The sequence below is a fragment of the Camarhynchus parvulus genome, chromosome 17 (genome assembly GCF_901933205.1).
Source record: "Camarhynchus parvulus chromosome 17, STF_HiC, whole genome shotgun sequence".
Taxonomy (NCBI): Eukaryota; Metazoa; Chordata; class Aves; order Passeriformes; family Thraupidae; genus Camarhynchus; species Camarhynchus parvulus.
This window is the reverse complement of record NC_044587.1, coordinates 2,548,454-2,576,062: the sequence shown is the minus strand read 5'-3', so window position 1 is coordinate 2,576,062 and position 27,609 is coordinate 2,548,454. Positions and strand designations below refer to the sequence as shown.

The 27,609-nt window shown below is 44.2% G+C and overlaps 1 protein-coding gene across 4 annotated transcripts; it reads left to right on the top strand.

The window, feature by feature from the left end:
• Window positions 1-27,241, top strand: SEC16A (SEC16 homolog A, endoplasmic reticulum export factor). 4 transcript variants are annotated; one of them, XM_030961308.1, is made up of 31 exons: window positions 1-117; window positions 4,072-7,844; window positions 8,480-8,622; window positions 10,964-11,049; window positions 11,727-11,856; window positions 13,241-13,439; window positions 14,497-14,608; window positions 15,025-15,167; window positions 15,596-15,657; window positions 15,843-15,981; window positions 16,239-16,481; window positions 16,700-16,797; window positions 17,265-17,346; window positions 17,501-17,618; window positions 17,798-17,909; window positions 18,139-18,244; window positions 18,687-18,827; window positions 18,923-19,036; window positions 19,634-19,835; window positions 20,023-20,262; window positions 20,934-21,022; window positions 21,414-21,572; window positions 21,824-21,901; window positions 22,118-22,174; window positions 22,346-22,457; window positions 22,761-22,898; window positions 22,974-23,074; window positions 23,450-23,524; window positions 24,134-24,193; window positions 25,080-25,154; window positions 25,584-27,241. In XM_030961308.1, exons 2-31 carry the CDS (start codon window positions 4,146-4,148, stop codon window positions 25,650-25,652), a joined length of 7,182 nt encoding a protein of 2,393 aa, XP_030817168.1. In that variant the 5' UTR covers window positions 1-117; window positions 4,072-4,145; the 3' UTR covers window positions 25,653-27,241. The 4 variants fall into 4 exon arrangements, with proteins under 4 accessions (XP_030817168.1, XP_030817166.1, XP_030817169.1 ...); XM_030961306.1 differs by having other exon boundaries at window positions 14,443-14,608; XM_030961307.1 differs by having other exon boundaries at window positions 9-117; window positions 4,075-7,844; window positions 14,443-14,608.
• The last annotated feature ends 368 nt before the right edge of the window (window positions 27,242-27,609 follow it).

Genomic DNA, 27,609 nt, shown 5'->3' with positions numbered 1-27,609 from the left:
GCGGCGGCGGAAGCCCGATCCGGATGTGCCAAGATGGCGGTGGCCGGCGCTGGGGCCGTGCGGGGCGGCGGCGCCCGCACCCGCTGCTGAGGGGCCGTGGCCGGCGGGGGCTGCCAGGTACCGCGGGGCGCGCCCGGAGGGAGGGCCGCGGGTCCCGGGTCGGCTGCGCGAGCAGCGCCGGGCTCGAGGCGCGGGCCCCGGTGTCCCCGGTGCCCACCCCGCCGTGCCTCAGCGAGGGCCTCGGGGCTGTCGCGGCGCCGGGAGCCGGCGGGTCCCGCAGCCCCAGGCTCGGCCCGCGGCCCGGCTGGGGCGGGCTGTGGTGCCGCAAGGAGGGGCGAAGGCGCTGCCGCAGTCCGGCCGCGCTGCCCGGGGCTTTCCCCGCAGGATTTGGGGCGCTCCGGGCGGTTTCGAGTGGGGCGGCGGGACTGGGACGCTCCGCGGGGCTCCGGAGGTTTTTCCGTGGGATGCGGCGGGGAGGAGGTTCCGACTGATGCTGGCTGTCGCGTGTCCCCTCCGACAGCGCCGGGCCCGGGTCAGGGCTGTGTTTGCGGCTCCCAGGTGCCCCAGGTCGGGGCAACTGGTGCTGACTCAGGAGTGCGGCTCCCGGAGAGCCCCGGCACCGCTGGGCTGGAGAACCGGCAGCCAGGCTCCTGTCAGAATAAACGGGAACGCTTTGTGCTGCTTATGGGCTTTTGAGTCCCAAAGAGCTGTTTTGATGGAGTCACGGGCTGGTTTGGGTTGGAAGGGACCTTAAAAATCATCCAATTCCACCCCCTGCCATGGCAGGGACACCTTCTACTGGCCCAGGGTGCTCCAAGCCCTGTCCAGGGACACTTCCAGGGATCCAGGGGCAGCCACAGCTACTCTGGGCATCCCCACCCTCACAGAGAAGGATTTTTTTCCCCTGAGAGCTCATTAAACTTGCCCTGTGCCTGTTTAAAGTTGTCCTGTTGCTACATTTTAACGGGATGACATTTGTAGCTCTGGTTGCTGTTGAGGAAAAGCCCGGTAGGAATCTGTCAGGAGAGCGAATGATGCAGAATGTGTTCAATCTGTCCCCCACATGTGTGCAGATGTGCAGCTGTCTACATGAGATAAAACTGAAATAGCACTTGCTGATTTTAAAGCTGCAAATCTCATTTTTCCAGCTGTTCCTGTATTTGAGGTTGCAGTGGGTTGTTTTTTGTTTCTGTTTTTGGTTTTTTGGTCACTTTGTTTTTACGAGGAATCTGTGTATGTGAATATGTTATTTGTTGTTTGATTCATGTTTGAGGATGAGAGTTAATATTAGTCCTCTGTAACCTGCTTTATGGGCATAGTTATTCTGTTTAAGAGTAATTTATTTAGATAGGTTTAAATTAATTGCCCCCAAAGGAATTATTTCTTTTTAGATGAAGCTATAGAGCTCATCAGATGAACTTAATTTTATGGCCTTGTCTTGAGGGCTTTAGTCTTTTTTTCCTCTTTGGCAATGTTGTTTTGGTACACCTAGAAACACCTTCTGCAATTATTACTCCTGGTGACTCATGTTTAGCTGGCTGCTCTGCTTTATCAATTAATAAACCAGCTGAAATATGAGAATTTCCAAACTATACAAAGCAGAGGTGGATTGCTCTTAACTTGTGTAGTTATTTCTAAATTCCTTAAAATCAGCATTTCTGTTAATCCTGGGTAAGGCACAAGGGAGGGTCAGTAGCACTGAGTTATCTTCTGTTTAAATTACCTGACATGGACACATTCATTTTGTTTGGACTCAGTTCTTCAAATCTTGCTTGCTTTTACTACTGTGTGCAGTCTGTTAATATTAACTTTGCTTCTGAGGAAGCTGATCCCTCATTTTGAACCTCTGTCATGCACCATCAAAGATCCTGTTAGAGGAATGGCAAGTTCTGCCTTAAAGTAGGACTTTACACTTGATATTTTTATTAGCTAATTACTGGTGCTGGCTGTAACAAAAATATGGTAAAGTATTAGGATTTTTTTAATAAGACACTGCAAGGAGTAAAGTCCACATTAGATATTTGGAAGTGGGTATTTGAGTTGGCTTTTGTGCTCAGCTGTATTTCAGAAACAACTTTTCTGTGAAAAACAGAGCTATTAAGTATATACCAATATTTTGGTCAGTGAAGTTTGTGCTTTCCAAGACATAAATGCATTGCCAGATGGTTTAATTAACTTTTGTCCTCCCCAACCCAAAGTATTCTGCATAAACCCATGTGTTTATTTGGAGGGGAGAGAGGAGGTTTTGATACAACAAAGGACATGATGGAAAAGAAATGGGGATGCCCAGAGCAGCCAGTGGTTCCTTAAGCATGTGGAAATTGGGGTGGGTGTTCAGCAGGATTTCCTGGAAACGTGGCTGGCAGCAAGGCTGGTCAGCATGGCCAGCTGGAAAACCTTCACCTCGGGATTGTAACAGGAGAAAAGATTGCAAAGTCCTGAAACCTCTTTGTAAGCATTCCTTGATGGAATTCAGCAGCTGTGCTTTGAAAAGAATGATGAAGGCGCATGCAAGTAATGCATGAAACTGATGGGACTCTAATACCTCTGTGGAAATCTGTTTGGTGTTGTCCTTCCCATCTTAATAAAACACAAATTTATGGAGTCTTAACTCTAGGAATGGCTGTGGAATATATGGATATAGGGGAGAAATTGAGAGGCTCTGTTAACTCTGAAAGAGGGACCTGGATTATACACAGGCTGTTGGAGACATTTTTCTTTAGGAGAAGTTGTACTGCTGTCCAGTAAAGGCTGTGGGCTGTGGCACTTCAGTGTGCTTTTTATTGGAATTTTTTAGCTATAAATCTCTATGAAATGCATGTAGTATTTTTGATAACAAGAAACCAGAAGTGCTTTGTATTTGAACTTCTCTGGAACTATTACAGTTTCGTCCTGATTACAAACATCTGACTTTTCTGGCTTCCCATTTTATTACTCTTTCTCTAAGATGCTGAATCTTAGAAGAACTCCGAATAAGAATTGCACAGCTTTTTTCTTTTATAAGCAGAAGTGCATCTGGTGTGGAGCAATTGCTGTGTGTACTTCACTCTGCACATTGTAAACAATATTTGTTGTGTACTATGAGAAAACAAGATCATCATATGCTGCTAAGGCTTCACTGAGCTCCGCTGGAAATTGATGAATTTCTCTGGTTTGTCAGCCTCCATCCTCCCCAGATTGTTAAGAGGTGATAAAATTGAAAAAGACACCCTGATGAATTGACTGAACTTCCGGTGTACCAGATTCCTGCCTGGTATTGTTTGGAGCTGGGGTTGGATTACTTCCGAGCGTGTCCTTTCCACCCCGAGGTGCAGCTGTAACCCTGATACTGTGCCAGAGTCCCACTGGTGTTAAAGTGAGAATGGGCATTGATAGGTGGGAGTAGTTGATTGGTTTTCTATCCTTAAATGCACTTTTGCTATGCAGCATTCATCTAAAAGAGAGAATATTTGTGATGAAGATGCAATTGCCTTTCTCACAATAAATAACAGTACTGTGTCACACGATGTTTTCCTGGTTAAACCAAAAGTTTAAGGCTGATAACATCTGATGAATTCCTTCTAGGGATGCTTCTCATCTTACCTATGTAGAGGTCCAGTCACATGGAGTGCCAGAGCAGCAGGGCTGAAGATCATCTCTAACAGAATTAGAGTTAGATAATGACTTCTCAACTCTTCATAATTAAATTGAGCAGAGCATGGTGCTGCAGGCTCTGTTCCAGCCTGGTTGCTGTCCTGTCTGTGATGCATATTTCTGGGAAATGTAACAGTGGGATTCCACTGGAGGGTTTGACACTAGTATGGGTCTGAGCTGTGTTTCATTAGTCTTACTTGGATCTATTTAATAGAATTGTTAAATAATGTGCATTGATACCACACAGCCTTACACTTCATTAATGCTGGACTGGATTTAGAAATACAATGGAATGTGTCAGTTCCTTATGCATTCTGAAGAAAAGGGAGATATTTTCCACTTCAAATTCTTCAAGCGATTTTGTTTCTAAAATAAAAGTTGCTTAAGTACTGCATATATTGTGACAAAGGGAACTGACTTGTACCTGTGTTGTCTCAGCAGGCCAGAAGAAGAGATCTCTGCACTGCCTCCGCCGGTGGTTTGTCACCGTGTGACCCTGCCAGGAGGCCACCATGCAGCAGCCACCGCAGCCTGTCCCCCCGGGGGCGGCTCCTCCTCCTCCCGCCGGCGTGGCTCGCAACATGTACTGGAGGAACAGCCCCCTCAGCAGGCGGGCGAACGCCGCGGCCGCGCCGGTGCAGCCCGTGACAGACCCGTTTGCCTTCGGCAGGCAAACCCCGCAGGGCTCCCCCTTGGATCACCCGCCCAAGGGCAGCGCTCCGGCAGCGTTCCCGCAGCCCGCCCGCGCCGGGGACAGCCCGCATGGACCACACACCTCTCTGCCAGCTCCTGTGGCTCAGGCAGGGATAGGCACCAGTAGCTTTCCCAATGTTCCAGTTCCTTCTCCGTCCTCGGGGTATGTTATAAACAGTGCTGCAGAAGGGCATCCCAATGCTGATGTTGGACTCCGTGGGCCTGCAGCGCCCTTGCATTATAACCCAGGAGCAGCAGTGGAAAATTCTTTCAGTGTGCATCCTGGAGCGGTGTCTGCAGCGAACAAACCTGGAGCTAGACAGGATGTTGGCAGAGATCCAAATGATGCAGCTTCAGCACCCAACACGGCAGCACTCTTCCCACCACCTCCCCAGCAGCCTGGGCCCCAGTGGAGGCCTGTCCCAGGCAATCTGCAGTCTCCAGTTCGGAATTTTGTGCCCTATCCTGAGCCGTCTCCTCAGACTGACGTTCATAACATTTCTCAGCCTTCCGTCAGCACTTCTCACCCTCCTCCACACACAAATGTCCCACAGGGCCCTGGGCACCAAGGAATTCCACAAAACATCGTGCAAGCGCCTTTACCCGCTGGTTGTGAGAAGAATGGCAAAAATGGCCCTGCAAACAGCAGTCATCACATGAACAGCATCCAGCCTGGAAATGTGTTTAGGCAGAACACAGACATGACTAACCCTTGGTCAAACCAACCTTACCAGGAACAGTTTTACCCACAGCCACCTTTGCAAGACTCCGGTTTTGTCCTTCCCACAGCTCAGGAAAACAACCCCAAAAACCAGTCTCCAGCTATGTCTGAAACGTCAAATAGATTTATTCCCACAGATCGAGATCCAGGAACTCTCTCCATGTTTTTCAAAGGGGATGAGGCAGAAAATGAAGAAATACTTTCATCTGAAAAAAAATACGTAATGGAGAAAACAGAGTTTGATGCCTGTCAGCAAAATTCAGCCTCCCTGTATCACCAGCCTGTGCATCCTCAGCAGGTGGCAACCAATATTCTCTCTCAGGCACAGCTGGGTGCAGCTGGTGAGATGGTACAGAAAGGAATGGATGCCCAGTACTTCCCTAAACTTGTCAGCCATCAGGAGGCACAGGCTGCTAAGCACTCTCTGTTTGCTGGTGATGACAAGGCACAGATAGGTGACCCAGCTGCTGGGTCCCAGTACGAAAATGTGGAGAACCTGGAGTGCATTCAGAATCAGGAGGTGCTGCCAAGTGAACCCCAGAACATCAACGCTTCCTCCCCTGCTGCTGGTCCCGATCCGTACAGGTACGGATCCTTCCCGGGTCAGGTGCTTCCCAAGAATGCTGTGAGCCATGCTGAAGGAGGACCAAACCTGGAGGCACCTGACTCTTTACCTCACCCTGGCCGACCAGACAGCGTCTCTTCCAACTACAGCAGCATCAGCCACAGGAGCACTTCCAGCTCTGCACGGCCCCCGGAGCAAGTCGGTACATTTATCCAGCAGGAAATTGGGAAGCCTGATGAGGAATCCTCTGCCAGCTTCTTCAAACAGATTGACTCCTCTCCTCTGGGAGGTGATTCAGGTGAGCTAAACCTCAGCAAGAACTACCATGGCAATCTATCCCAGCCTCCCACTCCAAGTCCTCCTAAGCCTACAGGAGTGTTTCAGACAAGTGCAAATAGTTCTTTTGAACCTGTGAGGTCCCATGGAGTTGGTATAAAACCTGCAGAGATTGACCAAGCAAAGATGGTGGTTGAATTAAGAGAGAACCACTCAAACCAAAAGAATATCAAGAAGAACACAGCAGTGCCTGCTGCATCCCCTGGCAATCTTGAACAGCCACCAGATAATCTGGAAACAATTTACATGCCTCAGGTACACCCAGGCGCTGGGGAGGCTGGAAACACGCTGCACTCTGGACCTGTTGTGGAAAATATACAATCAGTATCTGAGAGACGCTCCTCAACTAGAGCTCAGGGAGCAGTTAAGAAGTGTGATAGCCCAGCAACAACTTTATGGGCTCACAATGAGTTACCAAATTTTGGGGGAAATGTTCTCCTAGCTCCTGCTGCTCCTGCAGTGTATGTGCCTGCCAAACAGACTGTGGAAGTCATTCAGCCACCAGAAGAAGGCCTGTCTAATCAGCAGCCATGTAAACCAGGGACTATTGCTGTGCAGCACTCCCAGGATGGAAATATAGCTTTTGAAAATCTTGAGAACCCTCCCAAAATGGGAGAAGAAGAAGCACTTCAGTCTCAGGCAAGTTCTGGTTATGCAAGTTTATTGTCTTCTCCACCTACAGAGTCTTTGCAAAATCAGCCTATCCTGATTGCTCAGCCTAATCAAAGCTATAACTTGGCTCAGCCAATTAATTTTTCTATTTCTCTATCTAATCAGCTAAGCAACAATGAAAACAATCAGCCAATGAAGGACTCTGGAGTTGGGGACAAGCCTGCGATGGGTCCCCAAAGTTCACATGCTGGCGGGGAAAACATGCCGTTACCTGTGATGCAAGTTGGATCTCTCTTAGTTAATGCACTTCCAAGTACTAATCTGTTAAAACATAATTTATTACAAAGTCCTGTTAATTCTTCTGATGCTGCTTCTAATCAGCCTGCAAACTTGCTTATGAAAACGCCTCTTAATTTGACTCCAGAAGGGCAAAAGAATGTTAATGTGGAAGGCCTTGTTCCTGAATTTGCTAGCAAGCCAGGGTCTAACACATCTGCTTCTCCTGGGACAAATCTTCCCAGTGGAAGTGCAAGTGGCCTGGTCCCCGCTGTTAATTCCATAGCACAGGCTAATAATTCTGCAAATCAATCAAGTAGCAAAGAAGCTTCTGGAGTGCTGGACTTCACAGTGCCACGGACGTTGGAGAAAAGCAGCACAAGTAATTCTGTCCAGGTGCACAATCAGTCACCCTCTGGTGCCCCAGTCCAACAGGCAGCTGGTGCTGGTCAGGTGCGTCCCGAGGTGCCTGACAAACAACATTTCTACCAACAGGTGACGAAAGATGTGCAGCACCAGGCTGCAGCAGACCGAGCTGCACAGGGAGTGCTGCCACCCCAGCCACAAATGCAAGCAGCTCAAATGCAGCCACCAACATCTGGGCAGTCCTCAGTTCCTGCAGACTCCCAGATTTCCACAGGGGCTAAGGCCATGCAGCAGGGGGACAGCCAGGTGCTGGGTAACCGTCCCCAGCCTGGGGGGCCCCAAGAGGCAGGTTCAGCCCAGCCAAGGTACGACCAGACGAGTCTCGGGAAGCAACCGGTGTCAGAACAGCCTCCAGGTGCTCCAGCAGCCACAGCCCCTCCTGCCAGCACTGCTCAGGCAGTGCCACCCAACGGGCAGCAAGACCTGCAGCGTCCACCCCCTCCTCAGACCCCTCAGGAAGCCTTTGGTCCACCCCAGAACCCTTACTACTACTACAGACATCCTTACGATGCTTACCAGGCCCCATATCCACCGCCTTACCCTCCTGCAGACCCCAGGACAGCAGCTCACCTTTATTACATGGTAAGTTTCTATTTTTCCCTCTCTTCCCCCTTAGCATATATTATTCATTTTGGAGTTATGAATTTAAGCAGTCGTGTCACGATCAACATTCAGCAGAGCATTCACATTAAGTGTTTAAATGTAGGGAAAATCCAGACAGCAGTAACAAAACTAACACTGCAAAGATTATGGAAACTTAAGTGGTTCCTGATACCAATTACAGTTGGCACAGATGTCAGCTCATAGCAATTTGTTTGGAAAAAGTTGGCAGTCCAGGTGCTCAAACTTGGTTTCTATCTGCTGCCTGAATTATTGATGGTTTAGTAGAAAGGTTGAAATGCCTTTAGCCCAGACATAATGAAGTTTTTTCCCTTAAGTTTAGGATATTAATAACTTCACTATAACTTCTGCCACAAAAAGTAATAAAAGTTAAGCTGTAGTTTATTATACCTCTTCAGGTGTCACTGCTGTGGTGTGAATGGTGATGTTTTTTGGTTTGAACTGTTAATTTTGGAGATGTGAAGCCTCTTCCCTTGCCTATGCTCTTGCAGGAGGACAGCTATGGCTCACTGCTGTGGTGTGAATGGTGATGTTTTTTGGTTTGAAGTGTTAATTCTGGAGATGTGAAGCCTTTTCCCTTGCCTGTGCTCTTGCAGGAGGACAGCTACGGGCAGTACGACCCCCGGTACCGGCACTACGAGAGCAGCGCTGCCTACATGGAGCCCGGCAGTTACCGCTACCCCGAGCCCGAGCGGCCCAGCTCCAGGGCCAGCCACTGCTCTGACAGACCTGCCTCCAGGTGGGTGATCCTCAGCTGAGTCAAGATTTGGGTACCCCAGAGCAGGGGCTGTGGTGGTGCCTGTTGAAGTTTTACAGCATAAACCACAGGGAGGAATTCAAAACCTCTTTGTGTGCTGCCGCAGTGATGGACGGTATCAATTGCCGTGTCTGGGTCGGATACAATTCCCCAGGCTCTCCTCTTGCTTGTTTTTCCTTTCATTCAGTTCTTTGGGGGTTGTTGGTGTTTCTGCCAGGCAGGAAGTCACTGTGATAGCCTCAGTGCTGATGTTTGCTGTGAAAGAGCAGTGCAGATCATGGTGTTGTTAATCAATACTCGTTTATTTTCTGCCTTGCACTTAAGCAGGGGCCCCTTGGTCTGTTAATGAATGGCAGTTTTGCACATTGGGTGAGATTTGCCTTGCAGCACTATGGATACACAGTGTTTCAGGTGCTCAGAAGAGAGTGGTGAGTCAGGTGACAGCATCCTGGTGCTGTGTCAGGTCCATTTGTGCACAATTCCCTCAGCTGTGGATAAGCTTTCCTCACAAAGCTCCCAGAATGTGGTCTGTGTGGCAGAGGTGCTGTGTGGGCATGACCCACCCACTCATTTCACTATTAGGGAAACTTAAAAGCCTTGATCTGTCTGATTAATACAAAATAGACATTTGAGTGAGGAGGAACAATGTGTTCAGATGCTACTTGAAAATATTAAATAAAAGCAAGATTAAATCTCTACTCAAGCAAGAAGGAGCAAATTACTTTGAAGAGATTGCTACTTTCTGATGATAATTGTGTAAGTTATTTGTATGAACTTCAAATTAATGACAAAATGTTACTGTTGTTACCTGCTGAGGGATTTGCAGTTTCTAACAGAGAAACTCCTGCTACCTGTCTGGAAATGATTAAACCCTTTGTAATGTTTGTCTGTTGTTGGTAGTTCACTCATGGAGCAGTGATCAAATTACAAATATCACATTTTGTTTACCACCTCCAGAAGATTATAGATGTATTTTGATCTTGAGGAGAACAAAACAATGGCTATAGCTCCATGTGATAACTTCTACCATTTTCTTAAGTGAATTTAAGTGTGCTGTGAGCTCTTGAAATGAGATGATAATAAATGAAATGATCTAGTAGCACTTCCTGGTGTGTACTCTCCTGAGGTGCTATTTTTAGAAGGGGTTGAAGTTTCTGTACGTGGCAGTGGGCAGATCAAAGCCTGCTAGAAGTGGCTGTGTCAGGGCTGCTGTGTGAGTGCCAGTGCAGCCAGACAGGGACTGTGGTGTGCAGCTGCAGGGCAGCAGAGCTGTGTGTGTGTGAAACTGCCCTGAATGTGCAGGGATGGCACAGCAGCTTTGTAAACTCTGCTTGGAGAAAGGAATCAGATCTCTCTGGAGGAGACTGGGGAGACTGGTTGGGTGGCTAAACCTGATGTGATAAGATCAGACCTCCTCTGCAGAGTGAGTGCTGTGTTAGCAGGCTTCCCACACTCCTGGACTCGCTGGGCCGCTTTGGAGTTTGCACTCTGAGTTGTAGGACCAGTTGTAGGGAAAGGTGGAGGTTTCCATCTATCCACACTGGCATTAAATATCTTCACCTGCTGTGTGTGTGCCCAGGTGTGTTTGTGAGATTCCTGCACCTGTGTAGGTACAAACATACATGGATGTATACATATATATATATACACATGTATATACATTTATGTGTGTGCACATACATGTAGACACTGCATTTTTCGTCTAACATTCATCCTCTGTCTTTTTTCAGAAATTCTATGATCTGAAAATGTTGTATAATCAAGGCTCATGATAGTTCAAATAATGGCCACATCTTTTTTTTTTCATCAGAAGAAATCATCTTTTTGTATGCACTGACTCTTTGCTGTGCTGGCTTTAGCCAGGTTTTTGTGCTTGTTTGGACAATCAGCTCTCTAAATGAGTATTTTCTTCATCATAAGCAGTATAATAAAACATTGTTAAATTTGAGGGAGCTATTATTTCTTAATGAATTGCTAAATAATCGACTTCTCTGTTGAGACAGTTCAAAGGATGCTAATTATAGCAGTAGTTTTTGTGAATAATTGTCTGTAAGTAATTAAACTTATCACCAAAGCAGTTTATAAAGCCACTAAATAATTGTGTGCCAAGGGCTGTCAGCTTTCAATGGCACACAACAATTTAGTGGTATATTGGGCTGTAAAGTCTTAATTTTGTGACTCCTTGGTTTCTTGGAAATGCATTATTTTAACTATGCAACTCTGCCTAATCAATTGTGGCATAGAGTTTTTCCTACCTCCTGCTGAATTTGAAGAGATTAAGGAGGAACAACAACTTTTTTAATACTTGTTTGCTTTCTTTCAGGCAAGGGTATACAGAAGATTATTATGGAAAAGGTGGATGGAGTGATTATTATTCAGGCTATTACCCAAACTCCTACGATTATGGAGGTAAGGTGTCCAAAAGAACTCTGATTTTTTTTCCATAGATATTCCTCACTCAAGCCTTCAGTTTGCCTTTCCTTTGTGCAAACCCTCCATTGTAAGGGTTCAGAACAGTTTTGTTCCATGTGGTGCAAGGCTGCCTTTCACTGGGGTGTGCCCTTGGTGTGTGACCTGAAGGCAAACCTGTAAAGTGAATTTTAGGTGGGTGTAAAGTTGACTCACGACTGGATTTTGGTTTTGTCCATCATTATCTAAGTGCTCACTGAGACATGCTGGCATTGGGAGTCTGGAGGTAATTGCTTGTGTAGTGCCTGGGAGGGTTTTGAGCAACATCTGTCCACATCCTGAGATGTTTTGCTTGGCACTCTGCAGACTGATCACAGAGATTCTGTGAATCTCATAACAAATAGTAGGATTGAGTTTTAAAGATTTTAGGCAAGCACTGACCCCTCAGGAGTAACTAACTCTAACAGCAGTGTTTCTCTGAAAGGTGTGAAATTGATTTTTTAAGCTTTTTTTTGAAGTAAAAAGGAGTGGACATATTTATGTAGCTTTAAGTACATTTCTTTGGGTTTGCTCTGTGCTTCAGGGTCAAACCAACTTGTAATTAAAGAGAAAGGAGCAGAAAAAGATTATAGGCAAAACCTACCAATATCTGAACCATTTCTTTTTCTTTTCCAAAGATCCAAGTCGCTGGGAACGATACCCATATGACCCCAGGTACAGAGACCCGAGGAGTTATGACCAGAGGTACTGGTATGATGCTGAGCACAACCCTTACCAGAAGAGAGAAGCATATCCATATGGCAGCAGGTTTGTACAGTCAATCCAGGTTTTCCCAGTGCTCTTTCCAGAGCTGGGGCAGCAGATTCTCTGGAGCAGGCTGTTAAAATGCAGTGTTACGCATATTTCACAGTGCAGTTGCTAGTGTGTGTGTGTGTGTTGCTAGTTCTTTCTGTAGCTTTAACATAGGTCATTGAGGGAAACCAGATGAGCTATCACATCACTCTGAGAGGGGGATTGAAGGTAGCAGCACTTGTTTTTAGACCAGTTGAACATTCTGTGGGTTTTCAGAACACGCTCTGAGTATAATGTTGGTCTTGATCTTGAATAATCTGGACAAACTCTGTGAAGGAACGTCAGTTTGTTTACTGTAACAACAACCTCAGTGTAGGCAGATTTAAGAGCCCTTCTGGAGCGAGGTCCTGTGGTGTTACATTTTAGTTAAATGGTATTCTCTGTCTCACCCCTGAAAATGTAGGGTTTATTTCAAGCCTGTGATACTTCAGGGGAGGATCATGGATCTGTAATCCTATTGGCCCAAGTCTGATTCCGCGCCCACTTTGAATCTCCCTGTTAAACTGTGCTGGGGACACCAAACCTCTCTTGGTCCATTTCTCCCTAGGCTCTCCCTCTCTCCCCCTTCTCCCTCAGAAACCAAGCAAACACCTAATAGAGATCCAAAATTTCATCATGTTGAGATATTTGATGGTGCTGGGAGATCGATTAGGGCCTCGTTGATGATTTTCAGGATTTGGTGGTTTTTACGAAGGTCGGGGGCCATTGGTTGTTTCTGTATGTGGATATGAGGATGGTCCCACCAGGGGTGGGACCCCCAATAAACCCTCATCTAATCAGCGCCCCCAGAATCCGTATGGAGTCTCCTTGCCTGCCTGCTGCTACCAGTGAGCACACAGCTTAGGGGGCTCCCCGGGGATCCCCCAAACAAACTGCACCAGGGTCCAGTGTGACCGTGTTCACAGGGGTCCGAGGATGAGGGAAGTGACGAGGATCTGACTCCAGGTTTCAGAAAGCTTGATTTATTATTTTATCATATATACTACATTAGAACTATACGAAAAGAATGGAAGAAAGGATTTCATCAGAAGGCTAGCTAGGAATAGAAAAAGAAAGAATGATAACAAAGGCTTGTGGCTCGGGCTCTCTGTCCGAGCCAGCTCACTGTGATTGGCCATTAATTAGAAACAACCACCATGGGCCAATCACAGATCCACCTGTTGCATTCCACAGCAGCAGATAATCATTGTTTACATTTTGTTCCTGAGGCCTCTCAGCTTCTCAGGATGAGAAATCCTAAGGAAAGGATTTTTCATAAAAGATCTCTGTGACAGTCCAGCTTTCCTCCCTCAGCCCCGTGGGTGCCTGAGCTCACTCCTGCTGTGTGTGTGTCCCTCAGGACCGAGCGATACGAGGATAACTGGAGGTACGACCCCCGTTTCACCGGGAGCTTTGACGACGAGGCGGAGCCGGCGCGGGATCCCTACGGGGACGAGTTTGAGCGGCGCAGCGTGCACAGCGAGCACTCGGGGCACAGCCTGCGCAGCTCCCGCAGCGTGCACAGCCACCACAGCAGCTTCAGCTCCCGCTCCCAGCAGGTGAGCTCCAGCTGCACACACAGCCTGCCACCTGCTCTCTTAGCAGTGGCTTTCTTATTTTTTAATAAAAAAACTATATCAGGGCTTAGCACGGGGAATGAAAATTTTTTCTTTTAAAACTTTCGTAAGTTGAGGCTGTTTTGTGATGTAGTTTTGAACTTAATGTTTGTCACAGCTGTCAGGAGAACTTTAAGCAAAATCAGCACTCAGCTGTGCAAGTTGCCACACACACAGAAATGGAAAATTTCCTCTACTGAATCCATTTGCTGTTTGTGAGAGCATTGCCTTCCCTGTGCTTGGCTGTAGTGGACAGTGTGCTTGGCTTTGGGTCGTGTAATTTTTCTCATCACAAGTTTGGCTGTGTTACTGAACTTGGAATGTATTAAAGGACTAACTCATATTAGTATGATGTTATTTTGACTTTAAAAGCAAAAACCAAAGCTAACTGATTACTCATCCACTTACACCACAAATACAGATAGGTGAAAAGCTCAGAGAATATTTGGCTAATTTTTGAGGTACCATTTTTGCTCACATAATGGGTCATTTCACCTGTACTTGGTTCATCATGTTTCTTGGAAGTTTAGGTACTTTTCCAGTCCAAATTCCAATTAATTCAGTAATGTTGGAAGCAGTATTGGAAATCATTTAGGCATTAATCTTTAGGCACCCACTGTCATTTGACATTTGTTGGGCTTTTTCAGTTGGGATTTTCTGTCTGTTACAGCAGAAGTGAACATTCATTCTGACCCACAGTTGCTGGTAACAGAACTGGTGCTATAATCTTAACTTTTCACACAAGCACATAGAAGTTCTGTTGTGAGAGAACTGAACATGCTTGGATGTGAACAGATCAAATGATAGTAAAAGTATTGGAGGAGAAGACAAAATGATTAATTATCCCAGAAGGGTCACACAGGGGGGGCTTTCTGCAAGGCTGTGTGTGCAGTGCTGCTTGCTGTGTGTGTAACCCCAGCTAACCTGGCTGATGTGCCCTGCCTAGAGCCAGCTGTACAGGAGCAATCATGATCTCACTGCCTACGAACCCCCTGCACAGGCAGTGCACGCAGATTATCCCTACGGAGGGTATGAGCCCAGCTTTGATGGACAGCAGCCCTTCCCAGACTATGGCTACCCTGCTGAAACAGCCTGGTCAGCTGTGGAACAAGGTATGGACACGCTGGGGAATGAGGGAAAACCTTGTGCTATAGATACAAAACATTTTCTCTGGAAAAGCTTTGCCAAGGTGGTGATGTCTGTTTAGCTCTTTGAAGATGTGTTATATGTTCGTACAGAGATGACAGGAATGTGTCTGATACTAACAATCTAAACGCCTGCATTGAAAAAAATAAGTGGATTTTAGGGTTCTGCAGTTTAGTTTTGTTCTAGTTATTGCAAATCTTCAGGTTTGGGACTTTGGGATTATAAAGGAGCTGATTGTTTCTTCCAAAGTTCAGCCAAATTCAGTAACGGGGTGTTTTCCACTAACACTGCAGGATTACTGAATTGGGTAAATACATCAGCAAGTTTGCTTATCTGCAGAGCAGGTTACCTGTTCTTATTTTATCTTTTCTCCTCATTTCAGCACCTTTAAGACCCTCAACACCTGAGAAATTTTCAGTGCCTCATATCTGTGCCAGGTTTGGGCCTGGTGGCTTCTTAATAAAAGCACTGCCAAACCTGCCTTCTGAGGGTCAGCCAGCTCTGGTTGAAATCCACAGCATGGAGGTAAAGTTTAGAAGGAAAAATGGGAAGTAATGGAATAAAGGTCTTTCTTTTGGAAGGGAAATGGGGAACTTGAATCTGTAACTTCCTGATTTCTCTTTTTTTATGTCAGTGCATGTATCTTTATCTGTTTGGGCTGTAATCATAAGTAAAACAGTAAATGTAAAAGTTCCTTTCCTCTGAGAGATGACTTAGTCATGATGAGATCATCCAGCTCCTTATAATTTTGTTCAGAAAGATGTACAGAGTAATTGCATGTAAAGTAGATTTCATAATTTATCATCCTTGTGCAGGTTGTGACAAAGTCACCCTTTAAATTTTGCTTAAGAGGCTTGATTACATGATGGGTCATGTTCAGTTCTGGGGGTTTTATCAGTAAAAGCAAAATTTAGAGTTACAAGGATTTCTTATGGATTATATTTGTGTTTCAGACTATGTTACAACATTCTCCAGAGCAAGAAGAGATGAGAGCCTTTCCTGGTCCTCTTGCTAAGTATGTTCCTGCAGTTTTCAGAAATAACCATACATTCAGAAATTATTTCTTCATTGCAAATTACAGGATTTTAAACTGACTTAAAATATTTGTGGCTTTTCACCTGCTTAAATAATACATGAGCTTTAAATTTATTCCTCAGAGTAATTACAGATAATGACTTTTTTTCTTCTTTTTTTTTTCAGGGATGAGACCCATAAAGTGGATGTTATTAATTTTGCACAAAGTAAAGCTGCACAGTGCTTTAAGAATGAAAATTTAATTGACAAAGAATCTGCAAGTCTTCTTTGGGACTTCATTGTACTGTTGTGCAGGCAGAATGGGGTATGTCTCACTGCTGGAGTTTTTATCTGTCCTAAAGTGTTTTGTACACAAATAGTTTTTGTGCAAAGATCTGCAATTTGTGTTCTAGTCACTGATCTTGGAATATGGCACTGATTGAAGGAATGTGTAAGCTGGGCACTCACCTCAGCTGCTCAGATGTGCTGATGTTCACATATTGCTGTTGAAGTGCCAAATGAAATGCAGGCAGTGTTGAAATAACAGATTTTTCGATTTTTGTTTCCTCTGCACACACACAGACTGTTGTGGGAACAGACCTGGCTGAACTTCTGCTCCGAGATCACAAAACAGTGTGGCTTCCTGGGAAGTCCCCTAATGAGGCAAATTTGATTGATTTCAATAATGAGGCTTTGGAACAAGTGGAAGAGGAATCTGGTGAAGCCCAGCTCTCGTTTCTCACTGATAATCTTGTAACCACAGTTGACAGTTTTGAGAAGGAGACTGAGAGATTCAGGGAGCTGCTGCTTTATGGCCGTAAGAAAGTGAGTGCCTGTGCTGCTACTTATTTTTGTAGTGTATGCAATGTTTTGTGACACTGATACAGAAATTTATACCCTACAGCTCATAATCTAAAGCAAAATTACAGTGTGTTACCTTTTATCTAAACATATTTTGATTTGATCACAAATTACTACTGTAAAACTGGGTTTTATGAGTAATATGAAACTGTTCCCAGGAAACTAATTTGTGTGTTTATTAGGATGCTTTGGAGTCTGCCATGAAGCATGGTTTGTGGGGTCATGCTCTGCTCCTTGCCAGCAAAATGGACAGCAGGACACATGCAAGAGTGATGACCAGGTACTGGGCTGCTTTTTGATTAGTGAAATTTGGCTGCTTGTTCTGCTAATGAGGTGGAGAATGTCAAAATAATGGGTTATCCATAGTAGTCAATTCAAGATTTATGCTTTAATTCCACCTGTGTATTTATTTGTTGCTATTTATTCTGGAGTGTTCTGGCTATAAGTTTAGACCTGAGAAGTTGTTCTCTGCCACCTGATCCATTTAAGGAGTATTTGAACAATATCATCTGTGGCCTTGCTTGAAAAAAAACTGCAAAAACTCAACTGTCAATTTTGTTAATATTTTACTGGTAATATTTCACTTTTGAACATCACCCACTGGGTAATTTCCTCTTCAGTGTAGTATTTTCACACAGCACTTCCTTCTCTTGAGCTAGGTCAGATTAATTGCCCCTGAGAGCTGAAGTACATTTTAACTGCTTACCCCATGTCTGTGTTTTGTTTTTCTCTGCAATGTCTCTGTAGATTTGCCAACAGTCTCCCAATTAATGACCCTCTGCAGACTGTTTACCAGCTCATGTCTGGGAGGATGCCAGCTGCATCCACGGTAAGATTTACTGGGAGCTGCAGGGTGGGTGAAGTTCCCAACAGAAATCCTTCCCAGAATGTCAGAGAAGTTGTTCTGGTCCTTTTTAGCTTGAAACACTTAACCATGCAGAGCTCCAGTCACTGATTTGACCTAGTAATTCTTCTAATTTTAGTGCTGTGGAGATGAGAAATGGGGAGACTGGAGGCCTCATCTAGCAATGGTGTTATCCAACTTGACCAATAATGTGGACTTGGAATCCAGGACCATTGCAACCATGGGAGACACTCTTGGTAACTCTTGGGGAAATGAACAGGGTGGTGACTGAAGGAAAAGCTTTGATTGCTCAGCCTATTTTTTTGAAAACAGGCAATTTCTTTATAAAATATAAAGTGGAGCAGCTAAGCCAAACAATAAGGACACTGAATGTGCCACTGGAATATCCTGAGCTCTGTCCTTTATTTCTCCACAGCTTCTAAAGGCCTGCTGGATGCTGCTCATTTTTGTTACCTTATGGCCCAAGTTGGGTTTGGAGTTTACACAAGGAAGACAACAAAGCTTGTCCTAATTGGATCAAATCACAGGTTTGACTTTCTTTTTTTAAAACCCAACTATCTCAATGCAAAAATGAAAATTTGAAAGACTGAATTGCACTGTTCCCCTTATCCTCCCTACCTGGTTTTGAGATAACTAGTTGGTGTCCTGTCTTGTAGAAGTGTTTGATATTTTGTGTCTAACAGAGCTGTGTATCTGACAGTGATAGATCTGTGTTTCTCAGCTCAAATAATATTTTTCTTCTCCTGTTTGAAACAGCTTGCCATTTTTAAAGTTTGCCACCAATGAAGCCATTCAAAGAACAGAAGCCTATGAGTATGCACAGTCACTAGGAAGTCAGCCTGGCTGCTTGCCCAATTTCCAGGTGAGGAGCTGTTCCTGTTTTGGTTTGGTTTCTGTTTTGGCAGATGTCATGCTTTTAATCTCTCAAGTGCTGTAGTCAGTGGAGCAAATATTTTCTCTGTTATAACATGAAATGTTCATGGATAGCAATGCCATATAGCTGTTTTCCTGTAGTCATTTCCTTTTTTTCAACTCTACATCCTGAACTTATGAATTTTAACTATAAATTGTGATTCTGTATTCCAGAAGAAAATCCAGCAGAATTTGCTGGCACTACCTGTAGATAAATAGACAACTTCCACTGGATGCATTAGGTGGAAGAGGAGAATTGAATGCTTTTTCCTTTAATTTTAGATGTGATAACGAGATGTCTGAGCTTTCAGCTGAAATGTCAGACTGCCTTTTATTTGTTACCACCCAGAGTGTTGTGATCACTTGTTTTGTTTGTCCTGTTGCCTCCCCAGGTTTTCAAGTTCATCTATGCCTGTCGGCTGGCTGAGATGGGCCTTGCTGCCCAGGCTTTCCACTACTGTGAAGTGATTTCCAGAACTGTCCTCAAAGATCCACATTACTATTCCCCTGTGCTGATTGGCCAGCTAATCCAGGTAACACGAGGAAGAATGAAGTGTTTGTGGCTGGATGTTGTAGGTGGGAAGCTGTGGCTGATGAACTCACACTTTGCAATGGTTCCTTTCCTCAGATGTCATCCCAGCTGCGCCTGTTTGACCCTCAGATTAAAGAAAAACCAGATCAGGAATCTTTTATTGAACCCCCCTGGTTAGTGACACTTCGACATGTGGATGGACAGATCAAGGTATGGTGTGTGCTTTTCAGCATGAATTATTCCCTGGAAAGGATTAGTGTAAATCCAGTTTTTAAAATGGTTTTGTTCACACTGCTAATCACAGAAACATGGGAAGTGACCTTATATATTCATGTCCTAAATGGCAAATGTTATGGTGTAAACCAAGTGAATTTACCACACTTCAGTGCCCTAAGATTCAATACAGAATAATTAAAGTTATGAGAGACAGATTTTTCTTAATACCATAATGCAAGGAGAACTGCAAAACTCATTAGGTTGCAGTAATCAGGGGATCTGCTTGCCATAAAAATATCTCGTGTGTGAATTGGTGTTGCTGGATTATAACAGTGGAAATAATTATTGTCTATTTAAAGAGATGTGTTAGATATTCGAACCCTGAGCTAATTAACTGTGTTTCAATTTAAAAATAAATAAACCCTTCAAATTATTGGTTGATCTTGGCTTATAAATGGCTGACAACTCGGGTTTTTTTGAGCACTGAAAAACTGTTTTCACACCTAAGATTTCCTTTGCTTTGTGTTCCCTTGATTATGAACTGAATGTCTGGTAGAGATGAGTTAATAATATCTTGTTTTTTTCCTGCAGGAGGGTGCAATAGCCTATAACACAGACAGATCCACTCCCCCTCCCTATGAATGCAGCACTCCCAGCTCTGAGCTGGACCGTGCCAGTCAGTGTGATGGGGGAGGAGGCCGTGACGTGGGGCCAGGTGCTGAAAATGCCTTGCTGGCATCCTTGTTACCCAATATGGCTCAACAGATGCAGAGCGTGCAGCTGATGCCTTCAGGTTGGTGTTTCATATCCTTTATGACAGAGAGAAAACAAAGGGTTTGGGTTTCTGATACAAGAAACCACTTAAGGGGCTGGTTGGAGCAGGGAGATTTCACTTCTGCATTGTATCATTCACAGGCTAAAAGGTTCACACTGGAATTTCTGCTTAATTTTAACTCTGGTTTTTTTTTTTCATGCTGCAGTACCTCAGGCTGTCCTTGATGGCTCAGCTGCCATGCTTCCTCCTGGTGACCAGGGAAGTGTCCCCTTCTACCCAGTGGCTCCTCAGCCTCTTGGCCCAGGACCCGGCTTTGCACCTCAAGGATTTTCAAATCCATATGGAACTGAACCATCCCCACTGTATTTAGGGACAGCACTACCCCCAGGAGGGCCACCACAAGAAATAGAACCACAGCCAGAAGAGCAGACAAACCTGGAAACAGGTCTGGGATCTTAATAAACAGCTTTGCTTCCTTAGAAAGGGAACGAAGTGTTTCAGGGAATAATTCAAAATATCTCAGTATTTAAAAAAATAGTAATGTTTTGGGTAATGACATTTTAAAAAGCCATGTAATGGTATAGAAACATCTGTAGAAAGTTGTAGTATTCATCCTGCTTTGTTGGCCTACTTTAAAAGAGAGGTCAGACTCAGCAGATCATGATTTAGATTTGACAGGTAATCCCTGGGTCCAGTGAGATTGGCAGTTCTGTTTCCAAGGGATATCAGGGATTTCTGCCTCTGGGCATGAGTTTCTAGGACCCTGATAAGTTTTAACTCTGTGTCAGCAGAGCCTGACACATGTGGAGAGAAGGAAACTTAAGTTTGGTTAGAGTTTGAGATGTGAGGAACCTTTAACTGCTCCATCCTGGTGGTTGAGTCCCTCAGCCTGCTCTGGCCTGTGTTTTGAGCAAACACAAACCCAGATAAGAGATGAAAAAAATCACAGCAATTGCAGCTCTCATTCTCTAAAAGACCAGGTTCTCCCTAGCACAAAACTCATAACTGGTGAAAACTTTTGCCTTAAATCTATTGTGGGGCTTGGGGGCTTTGGTGTTTATTATTGGTTTTTTTGTTGGTGTGTCCCTGCTAACATAATCTAATTTTTTTTTTAAGGAATGCAGAGAATTGCCCCAGAGTCTCCTTCACAAAACTCCTTCCCTGAGCAGAGAGAGGATGATTTCTATGGCAGGATGGCTAACATGGTATTGTTATTTCACACATTTCTTCAGCTGCATTGCAACACAATGCAAACACAAGAAGATCTGGGGGCTCTGTATTGCTCTTCAGCACGACTTGAAGCTTGGTTTTTAGAAGTACCCAAAGAACCAGATTAAATGTCTTTGTCTGGAAAATCTTGATAAAAAATTAATGCTGTGTCAGATATTTATCTGCTTGTTTATTATGCATTTGTGTCCTGACTTTATATCCAACCAGGCAGCAGGACCAAGATCCATCTTAAGGTTTATTTTGTATGAACTTTCAGAGCTGTTCTGTTTATGGATTTTTCAAAGAAAGGTTGTTTTTAGCAAGGTGGAATGTGATCCATCACTGCAGCAGTGACAACTTTTGCTTTCCTGTGTTTTTGTCACCCAGGGCTATGGGCGAAGGTCCCGAACAACCTCAGAGTCCTCTGCTCATTCTGTGGGACGAGAGAGATCCAACTCTGCAGCAAAGCAACCCTCTCCTCCTCCCTCTGCTCCTGCAGCTAAAGACACTAAAAAAGAAACAAAAAAGGAGGCAGCACCCAGAAAGGTAAACTTTGTTAGAAAGGTACCTACAGCTGGAGGAGATTTGTTAGTAAATGTGGTAACTCCGGGTTCACTGTACTTAAGAAGTCCTGACTAAACTATTTCTACTTATTAGTTGCAACTCTGGGCTCAGAGTTGAAGTCCCTGACAGAAAATGTGTTGTTGCATGAAAGTTTGTTTTAACTTACCTGTAAAGTGAGACAAAAATTAACTGAGAGGGTGAGAATTAACTGAGAAGATTTGATTTGTTTTTAGACTGGTGGAACCTGGTTTCGCTGGCTGATGGGAAAAGGAAAGAATGAGGCTCACCTGCCAGATGACAAGAATAAATCAGTAAGGCCCCAAGAATCACAAAAACCTTTATATGCTTGAATTTGTTCCTAATGTTCTCCTGGATGACAGATGAACATTGTTTTGATGAGTAACAGATGATTATAAAACTTTGAAGATTATTCTTATTCTAAGACCAGCTTTAAAAAAAAGTTAATTATTTTAAATGTCTTTAGCAGCTTGCTTTGAGCTTTGTTTTTGACTGTGATTTTCTTTTAGATTGTTTGGGATGAGCAGAAACAACGTTGGGTTAATCTGGATGAACCAGAAGAAGAGGTAAAATTTCGAGTCCTCATTATTTCTCCAAGTGGAAAACAAAAATCTGTACTTGGCCCACAATTTTCTTTAGTCTGTGATTGTCTCTTAAGAGCTGCTTTTTACTGAATTTGGATTAAAATGTGCTACATCAGACAATGATGTGATTGGAATTTTTTTGTCTCCTTGCAGAGTAAACCTCCTCCACCACCTCCAACAGGATTTCCTAAAGCTGCTCAGGCTGCTCCCCCTGGGCCTGGAGGCCCACCTGGTGCCTCTGTCAATGTGTTCTCCAGGAGAGCAGGTAACAGCCAGCACTGATATTTGAAGACTTTCTCCTGCATTAAATATGAAGGCAGAAGTTCTGACTTTCCCTGGCTTGTTTGGGAGCATTGGCAGCTCAGTGGAGCTGTGGCTATTGCTGGCTTTGCTCGTGCCCAGCTCCTGCACTGCTGTCACAGTACCATGACTTGGGTATTACTGTTTGTGTCCCTGGGGTGTTATTTCCTGATCCTGAAAGATGCTTTAACCAGCCAGCTGTTCAGAGTAGACACAGGCATGATAAACACAAGGGTTCTTTCTGTTTTTCTGCATGTTTGTGCTTTAGCTGGAAGCAGAGCCCGTTATGTGGATGTCCTGAATCCAGGAGGAACCAAGGCAAGTGGTGCTGTTCCTGCACCATCAGACCTGTTTGCCCCCCTGGCACCCATGCCCATTCCTGCCAACGTGTTTGTTCCAAACTCAGGTGTGTGCATAGGATTGTGGGGAGGTTTTATGGCTATTTATGGGGTGTGTTTGGCTAAATCCATTTCCTCTGTAGTTCCAGGGGAATCCCAGCCCATGGAGGGGAGTGGAGCAGCAGAGCACACAGCAGCTGCAAACCAAACCAACACAGACCCTGCTGCAGCTGTGGAACCAGAGGTGGGTTCTAAGGAATGTCTTGTGGGCAGAGCCCAGAGTTCTGGTTCAAACCCCTCAGGATTCTGAGCAGCAGTTTGACAGCCACAGTCCATAAAGCATGATGTTTGTGGGGTTTGTGGTTTAACGTTTTACTTAAAGAGCAGGAGAAGAGAAATACAAGTGAAAATGGAAGTGGGAGGTTACATTTCCTAATCTGACAGGGCTGCAGCTTCCATGGGTGTAGGAAGGGGACTGAGGACATGGGAAGAGCCTTACACTGCAGGTTACAAACGCCTGATTTGCTGTAACATTGTTCTCCCCTGTGGGATCTCTAAGGGAAATGTGGAATAGCCTTGTAGTAATGATGATAAACAGAAGTGCCTTGTTTTCCTTCAGTACTTAAACCCTGCAGCCCTTCCTCCTGGATCTGGACTTCCTGTTCCTAACCCTGATGGCTCTCAGTCAGGCGAGGTAAGGCTTGATGCAAAGTATTCAATTAATGACTTTTTACAGTTAATTGTAGTGGTCTTACAATGGGCCATTTAAAACAACCAGTAACTGATTCAGTTGGTGATAAGTAGGCAAGATGTGTTATGACTGCCTCCAGAATTGTACAGAAAAGACCTCTAAGCCCATATGAGAAGTTCAGCCTCCATGTCCTACATTCTGTGATCTCCTTTTCCTATATAAGTACTTTTAAAAGCCTTTTTCAGAGTAAAATGTCAGTAGCAGTTGAAGGGTCTCTTCTTGCCTCCATGCATGCATGTAATTTCACTAATATTAAATGCAAGACAAGGAGAGCAAGTGCTGTGTGCCAGGCAGAGTAACATGACCTTTGTTCCTACTAAATGTTTTCTATACCTACATAATTTTGTGCTTTAAGAAGTCCTTTTGATTTAAACTAACTTCTGGCTTTACGTTTGTTTTTGTTTTTTGTTTTTTTAACTTGAAGTTGGTTTAACCTTTGGCAGTGAGACTTTGACAATGAAATAAAACAACTGAAAGCTTGGGGCAGTGACATGCATGACGACTTTTTTTATTTGTGTTTTTTTGTATTTGTGTGTTCTTGCTGTTTTGTAGCTTTCGCGCTCTAGTTCAATGAGTTCATTATCACGTGAAGTAAGCCAGCATTTTAATCAGGTACATGTGGCTGGCCATTCTCATTTATGTTAACTTATTTACTTTCCCCCCTCCCCTCTTTATTTTGCATTTGCTCAAATACTAATGCTACTTTTAGTCCTTTCCCCCTCATTTCACAGAATTTCATTAAAAGTAGATCATGATGTAGTGTTCCTTTTTACACTCAAACAGGGTCTTCAGTTTTGTGTATTTATGGGAGTGCATGTAACCCAGGCATGCTTTTTATTTATGTTCCTAAGAGATTCACATGATTTCATCATCTTATTTCTGAGATACTAAAGAAATCAGCTGATTTTAAACAAAAAACCAAAACATCCTCCAACAAAACCAAACCAACCTCCTAAAAAGTCTCAATACAAGTAAAACTTGGTCATTCTGCTGCTGCCAGTGTCAAATTGGTAATAAACCTTTTGCAAAAGTCCCTGTAGGAATTAAAGGAATGCTTCATCTCTGCTGGAAGTTCCAGAGCTGTGGGGTCACCACAAAGGGGTGACACAAACCTTTCTGATATTTCATAATAAAGCAAAACCTGAATAGAATGTTTATTTTGGGGCAAGTCCTGAGGTGTGTACTAACAAAGGCAGAAGGTACTAATTGAGTGGAGTTGCACTGGTGTCTTGTGTTGGTTTTGCATGCTTTGGACCTGCAGAGCTATTTGCAGTTGATGCATGTGCCACTGTTTGGCCAATTCCTACATTAAGCCAGCCCTGTTCTAGATCTGGATGCAAACTGTACCAGCACTCTGGAGTTGTTCAATAGGCTGCGCTCTCCATGTTGTTGGCGTTATTCCTGTGAATATTTGCTCTGTATAACTTAGCAGACCACATTTGAGAGGCACTGGAGTTGCTCTCTGCTCTTGTCTAACTTCAGTGTTTTCTCTTCCCAGCCTGCTGCTGTTCCACCCTCGGGGGCACCTTCAGCAGGGGCAGTACCGTTCTACAACCCCTCTCAATTTGCACAAGTGAGTGAAGGCCTCACCTTTCCTTTTCCTTATCCTTCTTATCCAACATTTCCCAGAGCAGCTGTGGCTGCCCCTGGATCCCTGGAAGGGTCTAAGACCAGGCTGGACAGGGTTTGGAGCAGTCTGGGACAGCAGAAGGTCCCTCCCCATGGCAGAGGGTGGAATGTGGTGGGCTTTAAAGTCCCCTCTGACCCAATCCAATCTGATTCTATGCTTTGAACAAAAAATGTTTTGTGCTTTATCAGCTTAATCTGGGTTGCACACAGAGTGTTAAATGTGCACAAAGATCAGTCTGGCACCTGTTCAATTTAACAAGTTCCCATTCCAAACTTTGTTCCAGATTTCTTGAATTTTTGTCTCCAGCATGACAGACCTTTTACAGAACATGACTTTTACAGAACATTTTGTTTATCCCTGCTCTTTTTTCAGTCTCCTGCTGCCACTGGAAGTTCAAGACTGGGAAGAATTGGACAGAGGAAGTATCCAACACTGAAGTAGAATACAATGGCTTTGTATTTGGAGTCCTTACTCACGTTCTGAGTATGCACAGAACTCTTCAGCCTTATGGCACGTGCTGTCAGCTGCAGTTGACAGGACAGAAATCTGATGATGGGTGATCTTTTTCATGCTTGCACCTCATCTACGCAAACCATTACCAAACATGAAATATATGTAACTTTTCCTTTTCAAAACCTGGCTAGAAATAGCTTTGCTGTGATAAAGAATAGGCACAAGAGAGGAAATAGTTGCTGTCTGTTACAAAACCTGTTTGTAAATTGCATAGGCAATTTATTCCTTAAGTTTATTTTAAACCTTACTAGCGTGACCTTCCGAGACATAGTTTCAGGGATTCCTTAATTTCTGAAGGATGCTCCCCTCCCAGCAGGGGGTTAAAAAAAAAACAAACAAACATGTCCACATTGTAAGATAACACTGTGGCCTTAAGAGGACCATGCACAATCAGCCAGAGTGTGGAACCAGAGGTGTTCCCCTGGGAGAGGCTCACCCAGGAGCTGCCTCGTGCTGGTTTGGCTTTTGGGAGGAGGGAGGGGGCCACAGCTCATCCAAATAAATCGACTTCTATTGAATGAAAACTGTGACTGTAATCTAATCCTGATTTGATTTGGATCTTTCCTAGTCTGTATGTAGTTTGTGGTTTAGACTACCTGTAAAGCCAAGTGTATAGTGGGAAGGAGCTCTGTATCATAGCCAACGCTGTTCTCTTGACGAGTGAGTGTTTGTTTAAGTGCAATACGGTTACTTTGCTTTCTCTCAAACTGCTGGCACTCTGCTGATGGGGGGTAACAGCTTGAAAGTTGTTTATTTTTTCCTTTTGGGAGTGCCAGAATCAGTGTAATAATCCATTCTTGAATCTCCCTTACTAAAATAACCAGGGTCTTAAATAGCTAACTGCTAAATTTCATACTAAAAGTAGATGGATTAGATCTCTACAGATGGACTTCAAAATCTTTAGGTTTAATATAGGAAATCTTGAAAACCATGGTATGCAGCATTTATATTCACTGAAGAATCTGAATTATCTGCAAAGAGAGAAATAAACTTTAAATATTTATTAAATCATTAGACCATATTTTATTTAGAACTTGCCACCAAACTATTTGATTTTACTTGAATTTCTGCCCAGGAGTAGAAGTAATACAAATGTGAAATTGCCAGTGTTTGTCCCCAGTTGTTTTTTGGTTTTTGTTCTTTTTTTCTTTTCCTGAATAACACCACTTTTCTAAGATTGTGATAGCCTTATCTATGTCCCAGAAAGTTTGTATGCAGCCCAAGTAAAACACTATTTGGGGGATTAGAAACCTTTGTGTGCTGGTCCATTCTCAATTCCCGACATGGACAGCAGCAGTCAGTGTGGTTTACTTTTCTACAATTGAAACCTAATCAGACACTTGGCTTTCCTCTAGTCCAGCCAGGCTGTTGATTATTTTCTCCTTTCAGTAGAGACTGCCAAACAACTTCATTCAAGGAGGCTCCCCCTGAGCTGGGAGCGGCTGTCTTTCCTAAGTGTAAGATTTGACACTGTAAATTCTTAAATAAAATATTTTGCGCTCTGGAGCACTTTCACATTTCACTTTCTTCTTGTGGTTATTGCTTTAATGAGGTGGGTGAAGGGACCTTTCCTGTTTTTCTGGGAATGATCTGTGTGAGGAAAGTGAAGTTTTTGGTGTTTGAACAGCTTCATCGGTGCACGTTTCGATGCAGTATTGGGAAGAAATCCTTCCCCATGAGAGTGAAGAGGCTCTGGCACAGTTGCCCAGGGAAGCTGTGACTGTCCCATCCCTGGAAGTGTCCAGAGTCAGGCTGGGCAGGGCTCGGAGCCTATGGAAGGTGTCCGTATCCATGGCAAAGGCTGCAAACTGGGTGCTCCTCACTGTCCCTACCACCCCCAGTGATCAGTGTTTGTACTGAAACGTTCAAAATTGGCGCTTTAGCC